At 41.5% G+C, this 22,440-nt stretch overlaps 1 protein-coding gene across 6 annotated transcripts in view; it reads left to right on the top strand.

Annotated features, from left to right (window-relative positions):
* Positions 1-22,075, top strand: part of bahcc1a (BAH domain and coiled-coil containing 1a) — a 63,627-nt gene extending 41,552 nt beyond the window's left edge. For 2 of the 6 annotated variants that reach the window (XM_086289340.1, XM_086289345.1), the window contains 20 exons: positions 111-456; positions 1,300-2,244; positions 3,594-3,763; positions 3,921-4,057; positions 4,260-4,373; positions 6,747-6,858; positions 7,202-7,436; positions 7,575-7,748; positions 9,014-9,187; positions 9,300-9,589; positions 9,751-9,831; positions 10,676-10,799; positions 10,916-11,030; positions 11,510-11,585; positions 14,381-14,489; positions 14,575-14,691; positions 14,790-14,951; positions 16,366-17,606; positions 17,752-17,988; positions 18,141-22,074. In XM_086289340.1, the coding sequence (XP_086145466.1) occupies positions 111-456; positions 1,300-2,244; positions 3,594-3,763; positions 3,921-4,057; positions 4,260-4,373; positions 6,747-6,858; positions 7,202-7,436; positions 7,575-7,748; positions 9,014-9,187; positions 9,300-9,589; positions 9,751-9,831; positions 10,676-10,799; positions 10,916-11,030; positions 11,510-11,585; positions 14,381-14,489; positions 14,575-14,691; positions 14,790-14,951; positions 16,366-17,606; positions 17,752-17,988; positions 18,141-18,350 (5,169 nt within the window). In that variant the 3' untranslated portion in view covers positions 18,351-22,074. Of the gene's footprint in view, positions 1-110; positions 457-1,299; positions 2,245-3,593; positions 3,764-3,920; positions 4,058-4,259; positions 4,374-6,746; positions 6,859-7,201; positions 7,437-7,574; positions 7,749-9,013; positions 9,188-9,299; positions 9,590-9,750; positions 9,832-10,675; positions 10,800-10,915; positions 11,031-11,509; positions 11,586-14,380; positions 14,490-14,574; positions 14,692-14,789; positions 14,952-16,365; positions 17,607-17,751; positions 17,989-18,140 lie in introns of all 6 variants that reach the window. The other 4 variants (XM_086289342.1, XM_086289344.1, XM_086289343.1 and 1 more) reach the window with 4 other exon arrangements.
* Positions 22,076-22,440: the final 365 nt, after the last annotated feature.

Below are 22,440 nucleotides of genomic sequence, written 5' to 3'. Positions count from 1 at the left end.
AAGTAGCATTGGCTGTCAACCAGATTGCAATAAATGTACTATTTGGTTAATGCATAAAATCACTTGTTCACTAAATTTAGATATGCAATAATTTTGTATTAATGCCACAGATACAGAAGAGAGCAGACGAGCCCTCAGTTGAACTGGAAGAACTCATTTCAGAGCCAAGAACATCTAAACCTGCCAAAGCTTACTCTTACAACCCACCGCAGAGAAACACCTCACCCCCTGGGACCTGCACCACTCACCTGTCCCCTTGTTGTCAGTCCCCTTCGCTGCGACAACATCCCAAAAGCACTCCTTCAACACCCTGCCCCGCTCCTAGCCCTGTTGCAGCAGTACCTCATTCACCTGCCATTAGCCCTGCTCCACCTCAAATGTTAAAGGCTCCTGAATCCGAAGACAAGACGGGAGAGGGGCAGCCTCCACAGGAATACCCAGGGTCTCTGGAGCCTGGTAAGTGCAAAGAAGTGTCTAGAAAAAAAATGCAAAAACTGTGCGTAAAAGTTTTCAAACTGTCTTTGAAGCAGTGTGCACAGTGGTTTTTGTACAAACAATAATCATCAAATTAGCGCTTGTGAGATAACATACTCACACTAATCAGGTATAATAACAGAGTCATGTAGAAAACCAGAAAGAGAACAGAAAACTGTTCTAACATATAGTCAAATCTTGTGCATCATACCGATTTATAACTGGAGTTGTCACTGTTCAGTGACCCCATTTTTTTCTGCTGGTGTTGCGGTAATATGTGTGGGTAGCTCTTTTGGCAAAGCCTCTGATTGAATAAACGGTGAAGAAAATGGCTGCCGGCTGTGCTGGGACTTTCCAGAACTGTTACCTTGGTAATGATTGAGAAATACCTTAGTAGCGGCCTTTACATCTCCTCCACCCCCACACGCCTGACACTATCTTCATCATTATTAATGTCTGGCTAACGGCTCCCGCAAGCCAGAGGAATTGTATCAGTTTCTCTGATAAACTAAAGGTCTTGTCCACTTTAAATAACACGCACACACACAGTTACTTGTGGTAACTTCCTAAGGTTGGGGGATCAAGGGAAAGTGCTTTTTCATTTCCTTGCCCTGCTTTTTCACTCCATGGAACCTAGTTAGCAAGAGAGTTTCGTTTATCATGGGTATGATTGGTAATCTGTAACACATCCGCATCACAAAAACAGTGCTTTCTATTAAGGAATCATAATATGTGGGTTTTTTTGGGAGGATGGTTTATCAGAATTTTTGGAATAAATAGACAATTGTTAAATATTAAATTAATAAATATTCTTTTCATCTATAGACTTGCCTCCTGGATACACATACCCTGCTATTGCGATGGACTACAGGAGCGGACCGTCACCTCAGGGTGTTCAGCTGGCTGAGCCAGCTGACCTGGACGCAGTCCAAGTGGAGCCTGCTGAGCATGCTCCCCAGTCTCTGGCCAGCCTAGGGGAGGAGTTAGACTGTCAAGTGGTAGTCAGACCCCTTCCAGAGCCACTCCCACTCAAGGAAGTGGCGCATGAAGAGGAAAACAGAGTGGTTGATGGAGTTCTGGAGCAGAGGGATGAGGTGGAAATAACAGCCGTGACAGAAGCTAACTATGTCCACAGAGAGGAGGAGCAACCAGAGGAGCAGGGACAAACTGCAGGAGAGGTGCTGGTTTGTCCACCTGTTGAGAGTACTGTGTGTGAGGCTCCTTCCTGCCCAGTCTCCATTTCAACAGAAGAACCTGACAGGCAAGACGCTGTCATTACCTTGGAAGAAGAGGAGGATGATGAGATGACGGGTGGGGAGATTCAGGTGGAGTATGCTCAAAAGGTCAGCATGCCTGGAGAGCAAGAGCCAGAGCTGCCCACCATCATCGAGCTTGATCCTGCTTCTCCTGAGTCACAGTCCCCGCCTAATGAGTGCGCAGAGGACAGTGAGCAGAAGCACGACAACAAGATGACCTCTAATGATGCCTCAGTGGATTCTGTGTGTCTTTCCCCGGCCTCAGCTTCTGCCCCTAGCCCAAGCGAGGAATCTTTTGCTGTGGCCCCAAAACCTGTTGTGCCCTGCTACTGGAGTCTGGAGCTGCTGATTGCTGCTGCGTTCTGTACAGATGTGCCTCCATTTCCCTTGTTCTCATATAGTACACCATCAGTTGCCCCATCGCAATGCAACCCACACCAGGGTATCGAGCTTCTGAGTGAACTAGCGGATCTGGAGCTGCAGCAGCAAAAGCGCACTTGTGGAAAAAGCCAGGGTGAGAAACAGTGGCTCCTCCATGACTCTAACACATTCACATTCACACAGCAACACTCACATCAACAGAATGCACTTCTCTCATAGTTTACTCTCCTTTTCCTCTATGTCCATTGAGACAAACTCCCACTCCCCCTCAGGCCTAGCCTCATCGCTCTGTGCTCCCTCCCAGATAGTCCTCTCTTCCTGCCGGTCTCATGAGCCTCTTGTGAATTCTAACACATCCCCAGAGAGGCTGTCTACATGCTTGCTTGCCGTTGCTCTTCTTTGGCATGTTAAAGCCACTTTTATTTCCTAAAAGGCTGTTCTAATGATGCAGGGCCTCAGGAGAGGGAGAAAAAGCAGGAGGACAGGGCTGAACTACTAGTGAAGGGTGTACACCTTCCTCTCTCACTCACGCTCCCTTCGAGCTCTCCTCAGGGAACCGTCTGTGTCTCTCCATCCTGCAGCTGTTTGATACACTCATGCGCGCGCACCCAAACACGCACAACTGCAAATACACAGAGTTAAACTTAAAGGAGAGACACCAGTTTGTTTCATTCTCTCACTAACATAACACTTCATACTGAAAGTTGGTGTGTAATCACAAAAGCAGTCTTTGTTTTCAGCACCCTGGAGCATTGCCTGGCTAATTAGACCCCATTGTTTTAAAGTGGCTTTAAAAGCTTCCTTGTTTTTCAAAGTACCATGCGTTTTTGTTTTTTTTTATTCATGCAAAAGGATGTTTTGTGTTTACCACAGCATCCTAATGCATTTAACTGCTCCCAAAAGATGGTTCTTTAAAAAGGGTATCATCTGATTCCAGAGTCAGTGATGTCTTCGATATGCGATATTGTTGACAGCTCAGGCAAGTAGCAAATGTCGATTTAGAGTCACAACTATGGTTAGTAAGACGATTCAGTATATTTTTATTTATTCATGTTAAGATGTAAGACTGTGTTACTCTTACAAACAAAATGTCATTTTCCTTGTGACTAGGCTACAATCTGCTATTCAGCTTGTGGCTCAGACCATTAATGGCAGATAGACTACTCAGTGTCATAAGCAGATAGGCTACATAGGAAAAGCTCAGTCCAGATGGTCTGTGAGATATCAGCATATGGTGAGTCCAAAATAATGTGACCTCTGAAAAGATATGCTGCTGATTTCTCATACTGTCCTAATCTGCTCAAATTTCTGCAGAAAACAAAACAAAAACAAAAAGACCCATCTTTCTCTCTCACTTTGACATGAGTTTCCTTTCACAAATGTTAAGTAAATAAGCTCTGTCCACTGTGGCATCTGAATCGAAAATGTATAGATGCAATATGAACCCTTCCCCCCCCCCCCCCCCCCCCCTTCTGTAAACAGAGGAGGAACTGCTCATGTTTGACCTCCAAAGCCTTGCTACCCTGGCCACGGCCCGTGCGCTGGAGCTGGGCTCCGAGGAAAGCAGCAGCGCGAGTTCTGAGCGACAATTTCCAGCCCGCAGGATCCTCAATTTACGAAGGAAATGCACCTGGACACCTCGCAATGAACCAGTAAGGCTATAAAAGTGTGCCCTTCTTGACGCTTCAAAATGTTCCCAGAATTCTAACGATGTTTCAAACAAATAGTAACTAATGAAGTTGTACTTAAAATGTTCCTTGATTGCTTTTGTTACATGTTACATAACCACTAATTATGCGTGTTGTTCAGGTGTGCCCAGCCAAAGTTAGCATGGAAACAATGGATGGTCCTGAGCTTGCAATGCGTGTGAAATTGGCTGAGTTACAACGTCGTTATAAAGAGAAGCAGAAGGAGCTTGCCAAACTTCAGAGGAAGCATGATCATCAGTGAGTATGGCGCGGTCCTCCTTTACCTGTGCCGATTCCCAATCGGTCCATTCCAAAGTAGTAAAAACATAAACGTATTTCATTCACTTATAGTTTCAAAATGGATTTCTTTTAGTGCTTTAGAACCTTCAGAGTTTAGATATAGGTAGCGTCTTAAAGCTCGACCGGCTGCATGTGTGTTTACATCTGCATGTGCCAGCAGGAAGGAAGAAACACCTCGCAGCCCAGCACGGCGAGGACCGGGGCGGCCGAGGAAGCGGAAACCCACCCTCACCACAGGTCCAGTGTCCTCATCCGAGGGCCAAAGAAAAGTCAAGTGAGTATCAGTTAGCCCATCTCCGCTAGCTGGCTGTAGTCCAGTCATGCATGATAAGCCCCTCTGTATCACTGCCATACAGGCGCTGCCTCTCATTGGCATAAGCAGGAAACAGGAGAACCGCTGAACTATTCTAGGAAGTCGAATCAAACCTCTTCTACTCTAATCAACATTGGTGTTATTAATTGCGTAACGGGGCAGTCTGTGTCAGCTGTGTCCTACAGAATACTCATTCAGGGTTAATATATATATAAATAAAAACATTCAACTTTACCGGGCTGAATTGTGCACGTCTGATTCGCAAGGCAATAAGAGTTAAGCTGACTTTTTGAGTCCATGTATATGTTTGTCCGTGTATGTGTTTGAGGAATATGACGAAAGAGGAAAAATTAGCAGAAACGAGCAGGAGAATGTTTTTTTAAATCAACATTGTAAAAATAGGGATGCCTTTCCTGTTTGGAAGTTGTGTTGGAGGGGTTGGTAAAAGGTTTACTCTCAGGCTTCAGTTATCCCCGGCATCTAGGCTCAGAATGCCTTTGGGCACTAAATATTACCTCGCAGCATTCCCTCTCTGTCCATCTTAATCCTTCTTTTCTCACTTCAGTTTCTGGACAACTGTCCACAGCTGCCCCTTTGCAATGTCACTTGCCACTCTTCTTCCACCCGTATCCTCTTGCACCCCCCTCACTAGGGCCCGTGCTGATCAGATGCTAATGCTGAGTGACAATGACACCCAAATATAAGGCCTGGGCCCTCAAGTGAAGTGCAGTGGAGGGAAAGTGGGAGCAGATATGGGGTTACAGTCTCACAGAAGAGTAAACTGAAGTCTGTCTTTTTGTTGTACTTTAAATTCAATCACAGCCAAGACACTTTATTTTTCTTAAAAGCTCCCAGGGAGTACACCCTTTTGTTTGTGATGTGTGCACAACCCAAAAGAGAATGACGTGATACTTGTGAATGAGAAACAAGCAAGCAGACTGAGGACTGTTTAGCCCCATGTTGCGTTATGTGGCAGGGTTCTATAAAAGCGCTGTCCTGCACCTGCCAGTCATGCCGCTACAAAACGCTGATGCTTTTGTGCTGATGGGGGTTAGTGGGTCAGTGGGTCAGTGGATAGCCCACCCAGCCTTTCAGTATCTTTTTCCCTACTTTGCTTTAACCACCGGGGGTGCGTGTGTGTGGTAGTGTTTGAGTGGGAGATACATTCAGGCCTCGTGATCAAGCCTTCCAACTTGCAAATTTTATGCATCTGTTTAGTTAGAGATGGATGCAGCAGTGTGCTTATGAGCACTGAAGCAGGCATTGTTTGTTTCTGTGCACGCTTATGTTATTCCTGTGGGTAGAGCATTGGGGTCCTTTGTGGTGTCGCTTTGATTTGGGGTTGGACGGGGTTGTATGCTAGAGAGAACTCCTGCTTGCCAGCAAACCCTGATAATCAATTCTGTTTAATTAGTCACTGTACACTCAGCTCCACCAGCCCCCTCCACCATAAATGGGAGGGACTCTGTCACATTGTGTTTGTCAGCAGCGGAAAGCAAGCCGTGGTGGGATCTGCCTCACGGGGACAACTCACACTCCACTGGCACCTCTGTCACTCTCCTGTCAGTCAGTGGGCAGAGAGTCCCACTGCCTGACAATTGCTTTCATTCTTCTTGAGTCTTGCAGGTGCATGCTGGAATTATGAGATTTACACACAATCAGCACCTTCATGGGCACTGTGAATTCGCATGCTGCTGATAAATGACATCAAAACAAACATGCAAAAAAAACCCAGCACATGGTTCTTTACTTTAAAAACAGTTTCTGCACCAATATGGAAGCAGAACAAATGCGCAGTATTTTACTTATCTACGTCAGATTTAGTCATTGGAATGGAATGGTTTCCGAGGTTGTATGCATGCTAGGAGAGAGGAAGTTAATCTTTTGTTTGAGCATGGTCTGGCTCATTTCGGTGTGGTCTACGGGCAGTCTTCCAGGGGGAAATTCAAGGGCATTTGGAGTGGTTGGCCTGTGATGCTGCTCAGCATAGGGGAAAGTGTGTGCCACAGTGATATGAAAAAGCAACCAGAGAGGCATGATACTCACTGAATACAATATGACCACATTCAAATTCCAGTGCCTTCTAACCATTCACGGTATCCTTCAAAGCTGTGCAGTAGTGCTTTACAGGGGACAAACATTCTCCCTAGAAGAAGCACCAAATTGCCCTCAAACAATCCCAGTTTTCTTGTTAGAGATTAATTTTCAAGTGGGTGTCTCAGACACTGGACTCTTCTTGTCCTTTTTGTCATTCGGCTCACTTGACAGAAAAGGGAAAGTTACCAGATCCCAGAGAGAGGTGACTCAACTCCCTTCTTTTTTTTCCCCTTGCAGATCAATGGGGGCAGGGCTTGGTTTGCCTGACGACCTGGGAGGGGGCGGAGAAAGCCAGCGAAGGAAGAAGAGGCTGTCCAGTCGAGGCTTTGAGCGACTCAGCAGCACACAGGTCAGGGTCCCCTTGTCCTACTCCCTTCTGTCCCACACATAGCCAGAAATAAAAGAAGCCGCTCTTTGTTTCGTTGCATTTGATATATCCCTTTGTTGCATCCCATTTCTAATTAGGCGCTACCCTCAGGAGTTCATCCTGATCCTCTGCTCTCCATATAAATGTCTGTCTTGTTAGAGCTTCTCCAATTGCTTTTTTAATTCTCTATTCTTGAGAAAACAAGGGCTCTCTTCACAATGTCAGAGGAGATGATGATGTCATGATGATGTCATTGTGATGCTTTTGTGGCTTCTGTAAGGAGTGTAACTGGTTTTCACCAGTCTCATCTGTCTTTCTGTTGCAGCAGGTAAAAGCACAGAGCTGCAGAAAAAGCAGTCTTCACAGCATGCTCAACTCCAAGCTGGCTGGAGATGTGGTTCAGCTCAAGCAAAAGGCCCAGGTTAAAAAGAATCTCTCAGGGACAGGCTCGAGGGACAAGGAAATTTCACTCTGCAGCTCCAACCTTAAGCATGGACACAGAAGCCAGGGCACAAGCAAAGCAGACTCCAGGCGAGAGTCTGGGGGACAAAGCGATACAGGTAGATAGTGGCAATCATTGCACTGATTGTGCTTGTTCCTCCTGTTTTTAGTTTTACTGTGCAGAGTATTGTTGTTTTTCCCCCCATCAGCAGTTACCCTTAGAGTTAAGCAGTGATTTATTTCTTAAACTTTTTCAGCAGCCAGTGGGGACAGTGTCCACCAAGAGAGCTGGACCGGACTGGTGCGTTGTGGACGTAAAAAGGGATCGACCACCCTGAGCCAGCACAGAACAAAGGTTCACCGTGGCCAAAGGCACGAAGCAATGGAGGAGGAAGAAAGCTCGCCTGCAGAGAGCGACTCCTCTGATCAAGGTGGGACAGTAAATGCTGAGCCTGGAGACGTAGTTAAGTCAAGTTAATGATTAAGGAGACAAACACTCTACTTTTAAGATTAGGATTAAAACTTTCTGTTTTGATGAAGCTGATAGTTAGGGTTGAATCGGGTGACCCTGAAACATCCCTAAAACATAGGCTGCAGTAGACCCAGGTTGCTGGGCACACTGAGCATTTCTTCTTCACTCATCTCTTTTTGCTCTCTCTGTGTTTATACACCACTGCTATATTTAATCATTCATAATTATTCAACTCTGGCTCTTTCTCCCATAGTGTGTCTTTTGTCCTGTCTTTCTCTCACTGCTCGCTTCTCTTTGCCGTCACCCCCCAACCGGTTGCGGTGGATGGCTTCCCCTCCCTTAGGGTGGTTCTGTTAGAGAGTTCTTCCTGTTAAAAGGGAGCTTTTCCTTCCTACTGTCACCAAGTGCTTGCTCATGATTGTTGGGGTTTCTGTCTAATATCACAGGGTCTTTATCTACAATATAAAATGCCTTAAGGCACCGCCAATTGTGAATTTTTGCTATATAGATAAAATTGAATACCAAAATTGAAAGTTACCTTTAGATATCTAAATAGCTAGCTATGAAAATATGACAGGGATTTTTTGAAACATTTCTACAAATTTCTACAAATAAAATAAAAATGCATATCTGACAAGTACAGCTAATGTACTGAGTCAGTCTATGATCCAAAAGCTCCTTTAAATCTATATTGCCTTTTGCTAATTTCTAAAAAAAAAAAAATTGAAAACCAATCCATTTTGATGGGCGAGTGAAGAAAGATTGGGATGTATGTCTTGGCAGAGATGTGCATTTACATTCAACAGCTCAGTGGTCAGCTCTGTTGGCTGGTCTGGGCTGGACACAGACACACAACTATAGACACCTGGCTGTGAGAGTTTTGCACACCCCTGGAGACCCACATACCAGGTCAAAGAGCCGCTGCAAAGAAAAAAAACTGCAGTGACAAACATAAAAACTCCCTCATACTCTCCCTAGCACACACATTCTCAGTAGCATGTGGGTTCACACCAGGAAATACCACTGAAGCAAAGCAGTTCATATATCTTTCCTATGAACCGTTAAACTATTTACTTTAATGCTAATGAAGTGTCTGTGGATTGATTGGGAGTGAGTTAAAGAACTTTACTGGTTGGTAATGACGTGGGGAGATGGATTGGATAAGCTAAGTTTTTTTTCATGCCTTTACTGAATATATGTTTTATTGTTTCCTAAATCTGCTAGAAGATGAAGAAGAGGAAGGCAGTTGTGATACTGATGAAGTTCAAGATTACAAAGTCCAACCCTCTAGAGATGTCACTTTAAGCTCCTCCATGATTGGGCCTAGTCCATCGTCTGTTGTAAAACTGGAAGCCAACCAGAAAGCCTGGAACAAAAAACAAAGGCAGGAGCTTTATGGTAAGACTGCCCTTTGAAAATAATTGATAATTCAAGAAGCATCTGTTTTACATTTGTCCTCCTTTGTATTGTTAGCTCAGTCTAAATGTCCTTCTGTAATCAAACCATACAGGATCCCAGAGTCTGTCTGGTGCAGAGGGGGAAGTCAAAATCAGGAAGAAGTCCAACTCTAGGATGGGCATGACCACAGCAGTTAAAAATCACCAAGACCACCAAGATCGGCAGCCTGAAGTAGCAAGAAAAACATGTGGGCCCAGGTCTAAGGAACCTCGGTGGGGCAGTCTTGGGACCAGAGGCAACCGCTACAGGAGGAGCATGGGACTAGCTACCTTTCCCACCACAAGTGAGAGGCTGAAGCGGGCAACCCGCAAGAGCACCATGTTGAGAGGAGCAATTAACAAGGTAAAAAAAAAAATTTTCCAATCGAAATTTTGATCAACCAATTTTATTAAACCACATATACTGAAGATATGACACAACAAAACTGAAGTACAAACTTTGCATATGGTATATCTTCATGTGCCCTTGCTGTGGCAATAATTCCTCTTCTCTCACTTTACCAGAGGAGAAGTTGCTGGCCAATTGGGGGCTCATCTTTGCAGGGCGAAGATGGAAGCAGGGGACAAAGGAGCAAAGACCAACAGGTACCAGCAGGCGAACAGCAAACAAACACTAGCTTTCAATTCTGGTCATATCTTAGGCTACGTTCACACTGCAGGTTTTAATGCTCAATTCCGATTTTTTGATCAAATCCGATTTTTTTTGTCTGCTTGTTCACACTACAAATAAAATGTGGAGCGGTGCTTCAAAGGATAGTTGCAGATTTCTGTCAGAATCTGCAGATATTTCAGTACAAATAAAATGTTCACGTTTCTCCAACATTGTCTTCCCAACAGTTTCACTGACATCTACACTGGATGGCCAGGAAGCGTTCGCGATGTCTTCTCCGGCGCTGATAATTGGCGTCTGTCTTGTGTCAGTGACGTAAAAGACGGATTTAATGCGACATGACCGTTCAAACAGCAGTCACTTTCTAAAACATCGGATATGTATCGGATTCAGTACCACATACGAAAGTGACCCAGATCGGATTTGAAGATATCGAATTTGTGCCGTTCACACTGCCATACCATGATGGGTCACATAGGGTCAAAAAAATGGGATTAGATGCACTTTTGCCTGCAGTGTGAACGTAGCCTTACTTTCCAACACATTATTGTGGAACTACTATACGCATTCAGCATGTTTTGCATAGCTCAGCCTCCTGCTGATTAAACTCTGCGGAGAAGACTATGTGTTATGAGGGAGGGAAAAAACAAGTAAAATGAGTGCAGATAGGTAATGGTACAGGTTTTGTCCCCTGTGGTTAACTGCTAGTTTGAAAAGCATTATAAACAATATCTTATCACACTATCTCCACATTTATTATTTATTCATCTTCACAGTCATTTATGCTTCCTTTCATCCCTTCTGATATGTTCTGTATAGCCAAAGGGACGAGCAGTGAGTCGTTTGTTGGAGAGCTTCGCCGCTGATGAGGGTTTTCAGATGGATGGTAGCAGCTTCTCAGAGGAAGAGGAGCACAGCAGCCATTCGCGCAAAAACCCTGAAGGTCTGAGATAAAATTTTATATCTTTTTTTTAATAGTGTTTTAAGTAGCAGATAGAATGGTTACTTTCACCATTACAAATTTTAACCAGGATACATTGTTTGCTCTTTCTTATGCAGTTCCAAACTGTGTCCTGACCAAAGAGCTGTTAACCGATGGCCTGAAGGTGCTGATTTCCAAGGAGGATGAGCTTCTATATGCTGCCAGGGTCCACACTCTGGAGCTACCAGACATGTAAGTGAACTGTTTTTTTTTTTTTAAATATACACAACACTTTTTTTAATGTTAGTCTTAATTTAACTCAAGGATGTTAGCTTTCAAATTATATCCTAAAAACTTTAGTCTGACCTTTTGGTCAATGTTAACCTGAAGTAAACTTTGTCAAAGTGGCATTTCTAAGCAGAAGCTGAGGTATGGCAAAAAAGGGCGTCTACAGAAGGTTATTATAGCTGTCAGAGCCATGTTGATAATAAAAAGGATTTTTGCATGCTCGTCATAGAAGTTATCAATAATTTCATGCTTCTTACTTAACAAACGTCACATTATTCCATACTAGGCTCTGAGTATCAATACAGCTCCTCTGGTGCAGGCAGCAAAGAGATGCTATAACAACAGTAGAGTGGGAGTAACACATGACATGGGAGCCAGGCAAGCATAATACAAGCATCTGAAAATAGCTTCATCTTATTTCTCTCTGCTGTGCCTCCCTCTAGCTTTAGTGTTGTTATTGACGGTGAAAGAGGAAACCGCCCAAGAATCTATTCATTGGAGCAACTGCTACAAGAAGCTGTAAGTTCACCTTGTTGCACCTAAACACTCTTTGTTAAAAGAAAGCCATGTCTCATCTTTGGCCACGACAATATATTCTTTCTTTGTACTTTTTTCCACATTGCCTTCCAGCTTTTCTTTAGCCTCTTTTAGTCATTTCGCTTTCTCTCTTTCAACTTCCCTTGTTTCCTCTCAGGGGTCATTGAGAGCATCTAAACTTAAGTGAATATGAACAGATGGGCAGGATCTTTAGGTTTATGTGTGTGAGTATCTTTGAATGTCTGTTAAACTAAGCTCTTTGTGTGGGCTGAATAATCCCACCAAAACCAGGATCCATTCACGGTTTGGAGATTAAATAGGACATGATGCGTACATTACGTCCCCTTTACTGCCAAAATAAGAGCTGTTTAAAGGCTGAAATTAACAAATACACTATATGTGTATGAAGACCTGTTGTGAAGCAAATGTTGGGTTACAGAGCTATTGTAATATTGCCATTTCATTTATTTAACCGCTTCAATACCTTGGCTGGTTCTTTACCTTCTCTGTATTCACAATAGCTTCATACTGTTTACTATAGTGGGACAGATTTGTTCATGCAGGTCTCTTTGCACTAATAACAACTGGGTCACTCAAAGCAGAGCTGTCGTACCCACATCTCCTGAAACTGACTTCATTATTGCCAAACAGGGCACAGGACATTATGCTTGCTCAAAAGGAATATTCCTAAGACGAGGAGAGCTGAAAAGTAGAGCAGAGTTTAACTGGCACGATTGTGGTTTGCAGCTGTTAAGAGGCCATTGTAACTTTGCAGTGACTTCATCCTAAATGCTGTTGTGCTCATAGCTCACTTAAAATTCTTTTAGAAATTAAACGATAAAGTTGTGGGTGTTTTTTAAACTTTGCATGTAACCAAAACTTCCTCATGGTTATGGATACATGCAGCATGCAAACATTTTCAAACACATTCACATTTTAAATGACATAATGCTTTTTATAAAGCTGTTCTAGGTGAATGGATGCAAGAAAAGAGGGTAATTTTAACTCATTGCTATGTGGTTGCTAGGCAACGTGATGACATTATTGTATATAATGTATCATTCAGCTATTGCGGATATAAATGAGATGTTGCTGTTGTGAAATTAAAACGATAAAGATGCTTTCAAAAGGTCTTATAGGTCATTTTCACTTGCTGCTAGCTGGTTGCTAGGCAACATGATGTCATCATAATATCTAGTATAAATAAGAGTCTTCACTCGTGAGCCAAGTTTGGCTGGTGTAACTCTGATTGTGTAGAAGGAGTTGGAGGACAAAGAAACGAACGCAGAGAGATTGTGTGTATTATATTTGGTGTATTTCATGAATTTTTTCTGAAAAACTTTTTCATATTTAGTTATTACGTTTTTTTTAACGATAAACCACTTTTAAATGTTTCTAAATGTACTATAGAAATAAAATGTACTTACTAGCTTTAGTAAGATGACTTTATATATTTATTTACATTATTTATTCATTAATTTTTTTATCTTTTAAAGTTCAAACTTCACACCAAAATCACTGATTTTATACTTAGATTGTTTAGGGTGAGTGGTGTAGGTGACCAGTTTTTTTTATACATATATATGTATCTGCATTCTCTTTAATATAATGGAACTACAACATAAATTGCCTTGTGGCTCTTAATAAACAAAACTAAATACATAAATACATTCATTATAAAATGAAAAAAAAAACCCAAACAGTAGCTATATCTATCTAGAAATCATGACCTAAAATGCTCACAAACAGGTCTCTGATTTTTTTTTATGTCTATGTCAGCCAAACAAGGTGTCCAGCTAACCCACACTGCTGTTCCTTTCATTCATAATTATATATCACATGTTCATATGGTCTCAAAGACAATAATAAAAATAAATCTTACTTTTTAAGTATTCTTTGTATAGTGTAACGCCCTTGCTTTTTTATTCAGGTATAAATGCAGACATAGTCATACAAGAACACAATGTTATTTCAATTATCCTCAAGATGATCTTGCATGCCCATTAGTACACGTTAGCCTACTCTCTACCTTAACACTTACCTCCTCTCATCAATGTCAACTTGTTAATGTGATCAGTTTAGCTTTTTCGTTTCCTTCTTTAACTTTCTTCTCTATTTCCCGCTCGTAGTGTCATTTTCTAACTTTCCTGGCAGTTTTATACCAAGTAGTTCTGGCAAAACTGCTCTTATCTAAACACTCATCACATAGCAGCTGGTTCTAATTGTGCCATACTTCCACTTTGGTGTCTTTAGATTAGTCCAAGAGTGTTAAGGTTCAAAAGAGCCATTCATTTGACTCTGACAGCAGTACCCTGATACCCCCCCCCCCCCCCCCCAACCCCTGACACGCATACACACACAAGCACACACACGTTCACATCTACACCTCATCAGTCAAAGGGTCCCTTGCCATAGCAACAGTAAATGAAAGCAACCTGAAAGAGCCCCCAGTGAGTGGCGGATGCTGGGGCTGCCTGCATTGTTGGAGGGAGGATCTGGCAACCTGCAATCACAAGCCCTCTATTCAGGCCCTCTTTAGTATTACTCAGCAAGTCAGGATTTACTGCATCATGGCTTCCGTTCTTTTCAGCCCTGACTGGCACATTGGCATGAGATAAGTGCCGCTTGGAAACGTGGCACAGTGGCTGCCCAAGCACAATGCTCCATTGCTCTCACACTGTTTGTATGTGTGTGTCAGTGTGTGTATGCAAGCATGTCTGTGTGTGCATTGTGTGGAACCTGTAATGAATCTTAATTATGTTTTGGTCTGACTCCAGGTCCTGGATATACGTCCAGAGTCGGAGGCTATGCTCGCTGAAGGAACCAGAGTGTGCGCTTATTGGAGTGAGCGCTCCCGCTGCTTATACCCAGGCTATGTTCGCCGAGGTGAGGCATCAGTTACAAAGAAAACTGTATATGCATATCGTCCGCTTTTATCACAGCTGATAGAGTGAATTTTTACCACTTGCAGGTGGTTCATCTGATGAGAGGAAGCAAGGCGGGGTGATGGTAGAGTTTGATGATGGGGATCGAGGGAAGATTTCACTCCCCAACATCCGCCTCCTGCCTCCAGGATACCAAATTCACTGTGGGTGCCTCCTCTTGGAGTAACATGGAATTAGACCCTTTTTTGTTGGGGTGTGTGGCATACTGTGTTAACTAAATGCTGATAATGTTCTACTTTAGGTGGAGAGCCATCTCCTTCCCTATTGGTTCCCAGTGGTTCAGCAGCCAAGAGAACCTCCAGTCTGGAGCAGGCACCAATCAGTGAGAGACCTTCAGACAGACTGAGCACTATTAACACTGTAAACACCACCCCGAGTCTGACCGTTATTAAAAGAAGACCAGGTGAGAGTTAACCCCTGAAACCATGTTTACCTCCAGTGTTACATGAGCTGTTAGGAGTTTTATAAATGATTTAGATCATTTTATTACAGATTGAAAGACTTTTATAATCATCTAAACAAAGGTACAACAAACAAAATGATAATTAACAGTTCAAAATAATATAATCATTTTAGACAATCATCATTATGGAAAAGCTAAAAGCAAATTTTAGATAACCTATAGTATTAGCTATACTAAAATAAAGAAGATCCAAAATTTTCATTTTGATATTTAATTTGTGCTATAATTTCAAAACGTATTGATTCATATGCACAAAGAAAACAAAAAAAGAACAATTTTTTTAAATTTATCTGTATTTTATATGAATTTATAAGTTGACGATTTGAGAAAGAATTACTGTAGTTTTAGTAACACTGCAAATAGATACATACTCAGGCTAAAGATCGAAAAGTTGCCAGCAACACAAAGTTTCACCCACTGACCGGTCGCACCCCTAGGCGTGAGTGGCCCATGCTGAGGTTTTTCCATCGTAGCCAAAAGGTTTGCTGGACGAGGATTTGGGCAAAACAGTGCACCGTTTATTTGCAGTTTATTATCAGAAACTGTTCAATAAACAACATTTTCTTCCGACATAGTTTTAAGAAATATTTGCAGACAGTGAAGTTAACATAACAAATATTGGATGTTGGAGGTTCTTCACTGCGTCATTGTTTGGCTATATTTCTGCACAGCTGGGATTCTTAGTCTGCGTTTTCGCTCTGCTTTTGTCGTGTTCCATTGCATGTCTATATTTATCCATCAGTCATGACGACAGCCTGCATATCAAAATGTGTGCAAACAATATGTGCTGCTAGGCAACCAGGCATGCTTCGATTCTATGGAGGTCAAAATGGCCTCTTTGGCGATTCTAGGTATAATTATTTTTTCTTTTTTGTCTCTCATCAAACCCCAGAATTCACTATGTAATAATGAAATTTATTTTAGGAAAAGTCATGAAATAAGAGATAATGGGGTTTTATTTTAAGCGAGGAGTCTAAATGAACCCTTTGGCAATTCTAATGTTAAAGATGAAGACATGTCTTATCTCATAACAAAACATTGTTGATTTTAACAAGAAATTTAGGAGTTCTTGACAATAATTCAATAAATAGGCTGCAATGCGATCTAATACAACAGCCTTGACAAAAATACTTTGTAAAGTGTTTATTTTTCAGCTTTGGTTCGCTGTTAGAACAGCTTATTGTTGTGTTTATATTTAGTTATTTTCAGTATCATTCTAGACATATTTTATTGAAAGGTGTTTCCACTGTATGAAAGGTATATCTAATATATATACACGGGTGTGTACAAATACACACCCGTGTTTGCTCATTTGTGATTTATTGTTAAAGCATATTATGTTTTTTCATTCTAGGGAGACCAAAGGGTTCTGGGAAAAAACAAAAGCAGCAGCAAATTGAGAATGCCAATAAAAATCCTTCGCCTTTCCTGGGCTGGAGCTCATTGACCAACACCAGAAAGAGGACGTCTGATAATCTCTTTCAGTTCAACGGTGCACCCAAGAGGACCTTGAAAGGAAAGGAGGATGACCTGTTCTCTATGACTCATTCCCAGTCACAGGCTTCCGTCCCAACCAAAGGCCTTTTCAGCAGCAGCTCGTTTGAGGTGGATTCCTTTAGAAGCATTGCAAATGGTTACTCTTCCTTCTGTACCCAGTCTACAGGACCAGGTTCGGCTTTATCTTTGGGTTCCAGAAGTGGGCTGTATGGTGAAAAGCGCAAACAAGATGAACAGGTTATGCCAAGGAGCAAAAGGTCTGGACAAGAGTTCCTCATCAAGTTGGATCATGAAGGAGTGACATCCCCCAAGACAAAGAACAGCAAGGCTCTGCTGCTGCGAGGGGCATCTTCCAGTGTAAGTGGCTTACCCAGGACAGAAGCATACTCTCATCCAGTCCTGCTGGTAAAGGATAACAAGAAGGGAGCCTCCAGAGTAGAACTTCTTCTAAAAGGGACCACACCTCAAAGAAAGCCCTCTACTTCTATGCGTCTCGGGGAATATGGTGACTTGGGCTTCAGCTCTCACAGAGACTGTCACAGCTCCTACTCTGATCTGGATGATGAAGAGGAAGAAGAAGAGGAAGAGAGGAGGGCTGCACTGGCTGCAGCCTCAGGAGGACTAAGGACTGCTGGTCGCTTCCTTTCTCGTCTCTCGGTCTCCTCCTCTTCTTCAGGTTCTTCAAGCTCCTCCTCTTCAGGCTCTCTTTCAAGTTCCAGCCTCTGTTCCTCTGAAAATGATTCCTCGTACAGCTCAGAGGATGAGGATAGTTCAACACTGATGCTGCAGAGTTGTCTTTCCTCCCATCGGGGGCTCCTACAACCATCAGAACCCTCTACATCTTCAAGGCCTCGCCAGCATGCCTTTGTGGCCAAAGCTATGGCTGTTTCCAGTGCCAAAGGTGCCACCCTTAACCAGGTCTCTCACAGCAAGTCCTTGAAGAGGAAAGAATGTGCAGGCTCCCTATCTAAACCAACTAAGGATTTTGTCAAGAAACCTAGGATGCTTCCAGATGAGGCTACATTTATTCCAAGGCCCAAGATGTCCGCATTCCTTTCAGGAAGACAAATGTGGAGGTGGTCAGGAAGCCCTACACAGGTGAGAATAGGCTATCAATCGGTTTAGGTTTTCTCTTGCAATATTAGCTCAAATAGTTTACAATACGTGCCCCTTGAGGTCAACAAACATCAGTAATAATCGTCATTATCAAAGAGGATTGGTCAAAGTGTCTGGTTTTTCACAGAGGCGAGGACTTAAGGGCAAGGCCAAGAAGCTTTTCTATAAGGCCATTGTGCGAGGCAGAGAAACGGTGAAAGTGGGAGATTGTGCTGTGTTCCTCTCAGCTGGACGACCTAACCTCCCATATGTGGGTCAAATTGAGAACTTCTGGGAATCATGGACTTCTAGAATGGTAGTCAAAGTCAAATGGTTCTACCACCCTGAAGAGACAAAGCTAGGGAAAAGGCATCGAGATGGCAAGGTAAGCTGGGTTGTTATACGGGATACAGTGCAGACAAATATGCAAAAAAATGAAGAAGCAGGCAAATACATTTCATAACACTGTTTTCGTAGCTATATTTGTAACGTTTTGCTTTGTGAATATCCTGTAACTAATCCCTTGTTTCTGTCCAGCATGCCCTTTATCAGTCGTGCCACGAGGATGAGAATGATGTCCAGACAATCTCTCACAAGTGCCAGGTGGTGAGCAGAGAGGAGTATGAGTGTCTGACTCGCAATCAGAAGCCGAACAGTACCTCTCCAGATCTGTACTACCTGGCTGGGACGTACGATCCGACCACTGGTCAGTTGGTCACTGCTGAAGGCGTTTCCATCATGTGCTGATCCACTAAGGGGACACACTACTGAAGAACTTCTTCGGAGGAAGAATATAACGTCATGATTTCTCCTATTCAACCATTCAGTCCGGCAGAATGGCTAATGTTATTTGGGTTTGCCTCCAGGACCCACAGACAAGATGTCAGCACCAAAACTGGACTGACTGACATTACACACTGGAGTCTGTTGGTGTCTAACATTTGTGAGGCCGTGAGCATAGCTGGTTGATCCAGTCATTAAGAATAGCAGAAAGTCTGTGTCTTTCTGAGCAGAGCAAAATTCAATAAGTGACATTTCAACCATCTAACTAATCTCTTTTAAAAAGGTCCTTTGACAGCTTCACAACTCCTTTTTAAAAACTCACGCTTCCAGCTCCTATCAAAAGGAGAGCTGAAATTGTAGTTGACTGTAAAAAATAACATTAGGCTCAAGAGTCAATGTGGACCAATTCTTTAAAAGGTAGCCTTAGGGAATGGAAACAAAAGTGAGGCACGGGGCTCGACCCAAGCCTCTTCATTCCAGGGAAGTTGAAAACATGTAAAGGATGTAAAGTTGATGTCTGTAAATATTTTTAAATGTTCCTAATGAAGCCATACACTTCAGTACCTCTCACCTGTCTTAACTGTTCAGGTGTATATTGTATAGTTCAATTATTGTATTGTTGTCTGTTGTCTATATGTACATAAAAGCTATTTTATATAGGAGTTTATTATGTATATATGAAATGTATCTTTCCATGTTTGCAATTGATTTATTTTTATATATGTGTAGAATACATTACATTGTGTGTGCTTTTTCTTTTTTCGTTTGCTGCAGGAAGTTAAGGTTGAAGATGTTAGTGTTGCACTGCATATGCCCTGCTGAGAGAGACTGAGACAGAGCACAGACAAAGACAGAAGGATTTAGTCTACAACAGGACAAGACTCCCTTTCTAAGAGAAAGGTGTCATTCTGTTTAAAAAGAAAAAAACCCCCACATAGGTCAAGTGGCTTTTTGCGTAGTTGTCTGTTCCTTCACATTTTCGTTTGGCTATTTTTTATTTATTTACCTCTCTGATGGTCATCATCACAAAGTCAGATCAGACTTAACCGCAGCCACGGGTCGAAAGTGATTTAAGATGTGATACGAGCGTACCGTTACAGCGCGACGTTTGTGTGCGATGAGTGTCCCGACAATATAATCGTGTCCACACAAATCAATGTTACACAATACTGGATCTTCTAATGAAAATGTGTTAAATGTGCAATGCACTCATCAGTGCATAGTTTAGCATAATATGGCCTACAAAATACCAAAGTGTCTTTAATATCTTAATTTCCTTTATTTAAAAAACAAGCACCTGTACTGAACACAGAAATCACTGGTAACTTATAAAATAATTGTCCTCCACTATGTGCAAATTTACTGGCTTTGCATTGTGACAATGGTTTCTTGCACACGTACCTGCAGTTTTGGTTAGTACATAAATATGTACCAAAATGCCACCTGGAGGTGTGACTGTGAAGGTCAAGGTACTGATAAGGAAAGAAGATGAGTACTGACAATTTGTTGAAATGAGTCCATTTTTAGTTTCATTAGCCGTCTGTGTCTATTTTGTACAGAACACATACATCCTTGATGCTAACTGTGAAGGACAATCAGATTCACAAAGCAATGGACATAGAGCAGGTTTACTCGATCTGGAAATTACTTATGTTATTTAATTTGTGCCAAGTACATTTTCTCTATTTTTGTCTTGTTTGATATGCAATCCTGAGTATTTTTTTGCTCACAAAGTTTTATTTTGTTTGCCAACATTTTATTTATTGTCAATGTTGCTGTTCATGCCAAGAGCGCTTTATGAGAATGTGACATTGTTTTTTTTTCTTGGTGTGATGTCGCATTTGCATTTCTTAAATAAAACTGGTCTTATAGAGGCCATTTAGTGAAAAAAAAGATTAAAAAATAAAGCAACACTGGATTCTTCTCATCCAAAAACCTCTGTGATTTAATTCTGTTATTTTGACTGTTTCCCACTCATCTTACTGTTCATTTCCTATTACCAAACATTATATCATTATATGGACAAAAGCATTGCCCACACCTCTTAATCTTTAAATTTCACTGTTTTCAATCAAGCAAAAAAAAAAAAAAAAAAGTCAAGCAACTGGCCACACAGTCTGCTTTTATCTGTAATAGGATGCCACTGTTGTAACAGGTCAGTTTGTGAAATTTCTTGCCCCTAGATATTTCCAAATCTCTGATTGCATTAACATCAGCACGAAAACTGTGCTCCCAGAGCTTCGGGGCATGAGCTCCCATGGCTGAGCGGCTCCTGTGGGTGTAATGTGTCGGTGGCCCAGTACTTTTGTCCATATAGAGTATGTTTAACCCTGTTCTTTTTTTAATATACAGTATATTAGTTAATTTTGTGAAGCAAAAATAAACACTTATTTTATTTCATTTAAGCAGAAAGTTAGAAAACTGCACTCTCTATGCGTGCACACTATACATCTGTGATTCTTTAACAAATGTATTAAACCACCAGTCATAAAAACAAGAAAAGATAAAAAAAATCTGTCAAAAAAATGGTTAAAAAACAAATTTATATAGTTATTTATTAGGCATTTTATTAGGCAAATAATAACCAAATTCATGTTTTTATACCCAAATTTGAGCCGGCACACTGGACTTCTCTAACAAGTCAGAAATTCATTAATCAAGGATAACACTCAGTCACTAAAGCTACCTTTTTCTGTTCATGAATGCAAGTACATTACCTGTGATTTGTCATCTTTATTAAAAAAAAAATGTTTTAAAACATAACATGCTTTTTTTTAAAACAGTAAATTTGAAAATTCATAGAAAACAGCAATAATATTTTATCATTAAAAATATAATTTTGATTAAAGAGATGGTGAATTAACAGTCATTACAGAAACATAAAAATGTCTCTGGTAATTACCAATACTGTTAATTTAGGGCAGCTGTCACACAAACCTTACACTGGGTGGTGGTCTAATAAATTTATCAAGCACTGAATATCAGCAAGACAGAGTGATATAATTCTAGAAAAATGAGTGTGTCAAATGGACACAAAATTGAAGGCAGAAAAAGAAATAATAAAAAGTAAGGCTGTTAATGCAAATGGAGTAACTAGTTCAGGCAAAGCACAGCACACTCTGTATCGTTTGAACTTAACAGTCACCAAAACAGAAATTCGTGAAGTCGGCACACTATCGTCACGGCAAGCTCGTGCTTGCTGCACATTACACTCTTTACTTTTTACTCAACTCACATGACTTATTTCTACTTATCTACCTTCTAATTACAAATTCCCCAGCCTCCACCACTTCTAGATGTTGGAGGGACCTCTTGTCATGTTGCACATTATGTATATCACATGCACCATTTACATGTCTGTGTTGGCTCTTTTCTTTATACCCCTTAGGGAGCTTTAACATGCTCCCCTTAGAATACTGAGGCTACTTGGATTCATTTGCAAAGCACCATCAAGCACAAAGCCCCCTTTTCTGCCAAATTATTTTATTTGTTCCAATAAATCCTTTGATGTAAGTGTCTCTGGCTGAACTAAGTTTATGTGAGCTTTGTGTTCCTTAGTAAATAGAGACAGATCTGTCACAGCATCAAATAAAGCCTAGTGGGTTTAGCTGCCAAGCTCTGTAAATATGATGTTGACTGATTCAGAGATAGATGTGAATTTGAATTTCTGTGATTCAAGATAGAGTATATTTGTCTATTTTCTTTTAAAAATGAAACGGTTCTTTGACGGTGTGTGTTTGGTGGGGGTGGTGGACAGGCATATGATCACCCCGAAAGGTGAACAAAACTACAATTTTCTCCACCCTCCTCCCAAAAGATCCAAGTCTAGAGTGCTAATCACATCAAAATGTCTGAATGTGTAAATTCAATGTGTAAGTCCTGTGATGTTTATATATAATTCAGTGATATAGATTCTCAAAATAAGAGAAATAACAGAAATGTACAACTGATATTCATATTTGGTTATTTTTTTTTATCAAAATAAAGGGATTTCTTCAAACATTTTTCCATATAGGACATGTCAAATAAAGGATATAAGTAAAGAAGAGTGCTC

This window comes from Aulonocara sp. 'chitande type north' Nkhata Bay, linkage group LG4 (assembly GCF_057382095.1).
Source record: "Aulonocara sp. 'chitande type north' Nkhata Bay isolate Kocher_YH1m ecotype deep benthic linkage group LG4, A_spYH_male_GT1.1, whole genome shotgun sequence".
NCBI classification, from domain to species: Eukaryota; Metazoa; Chordata; class Actinopteri; order Cichliformes; family Cichlidae; genus Aulonocara; species Aulonocara sp. 'chitande type north' Nkhata Bay.
Note: the sequence above shows the minus strand (reverse complement) of the source record. Positions and strands in the feature narration are given on the sequence as shown.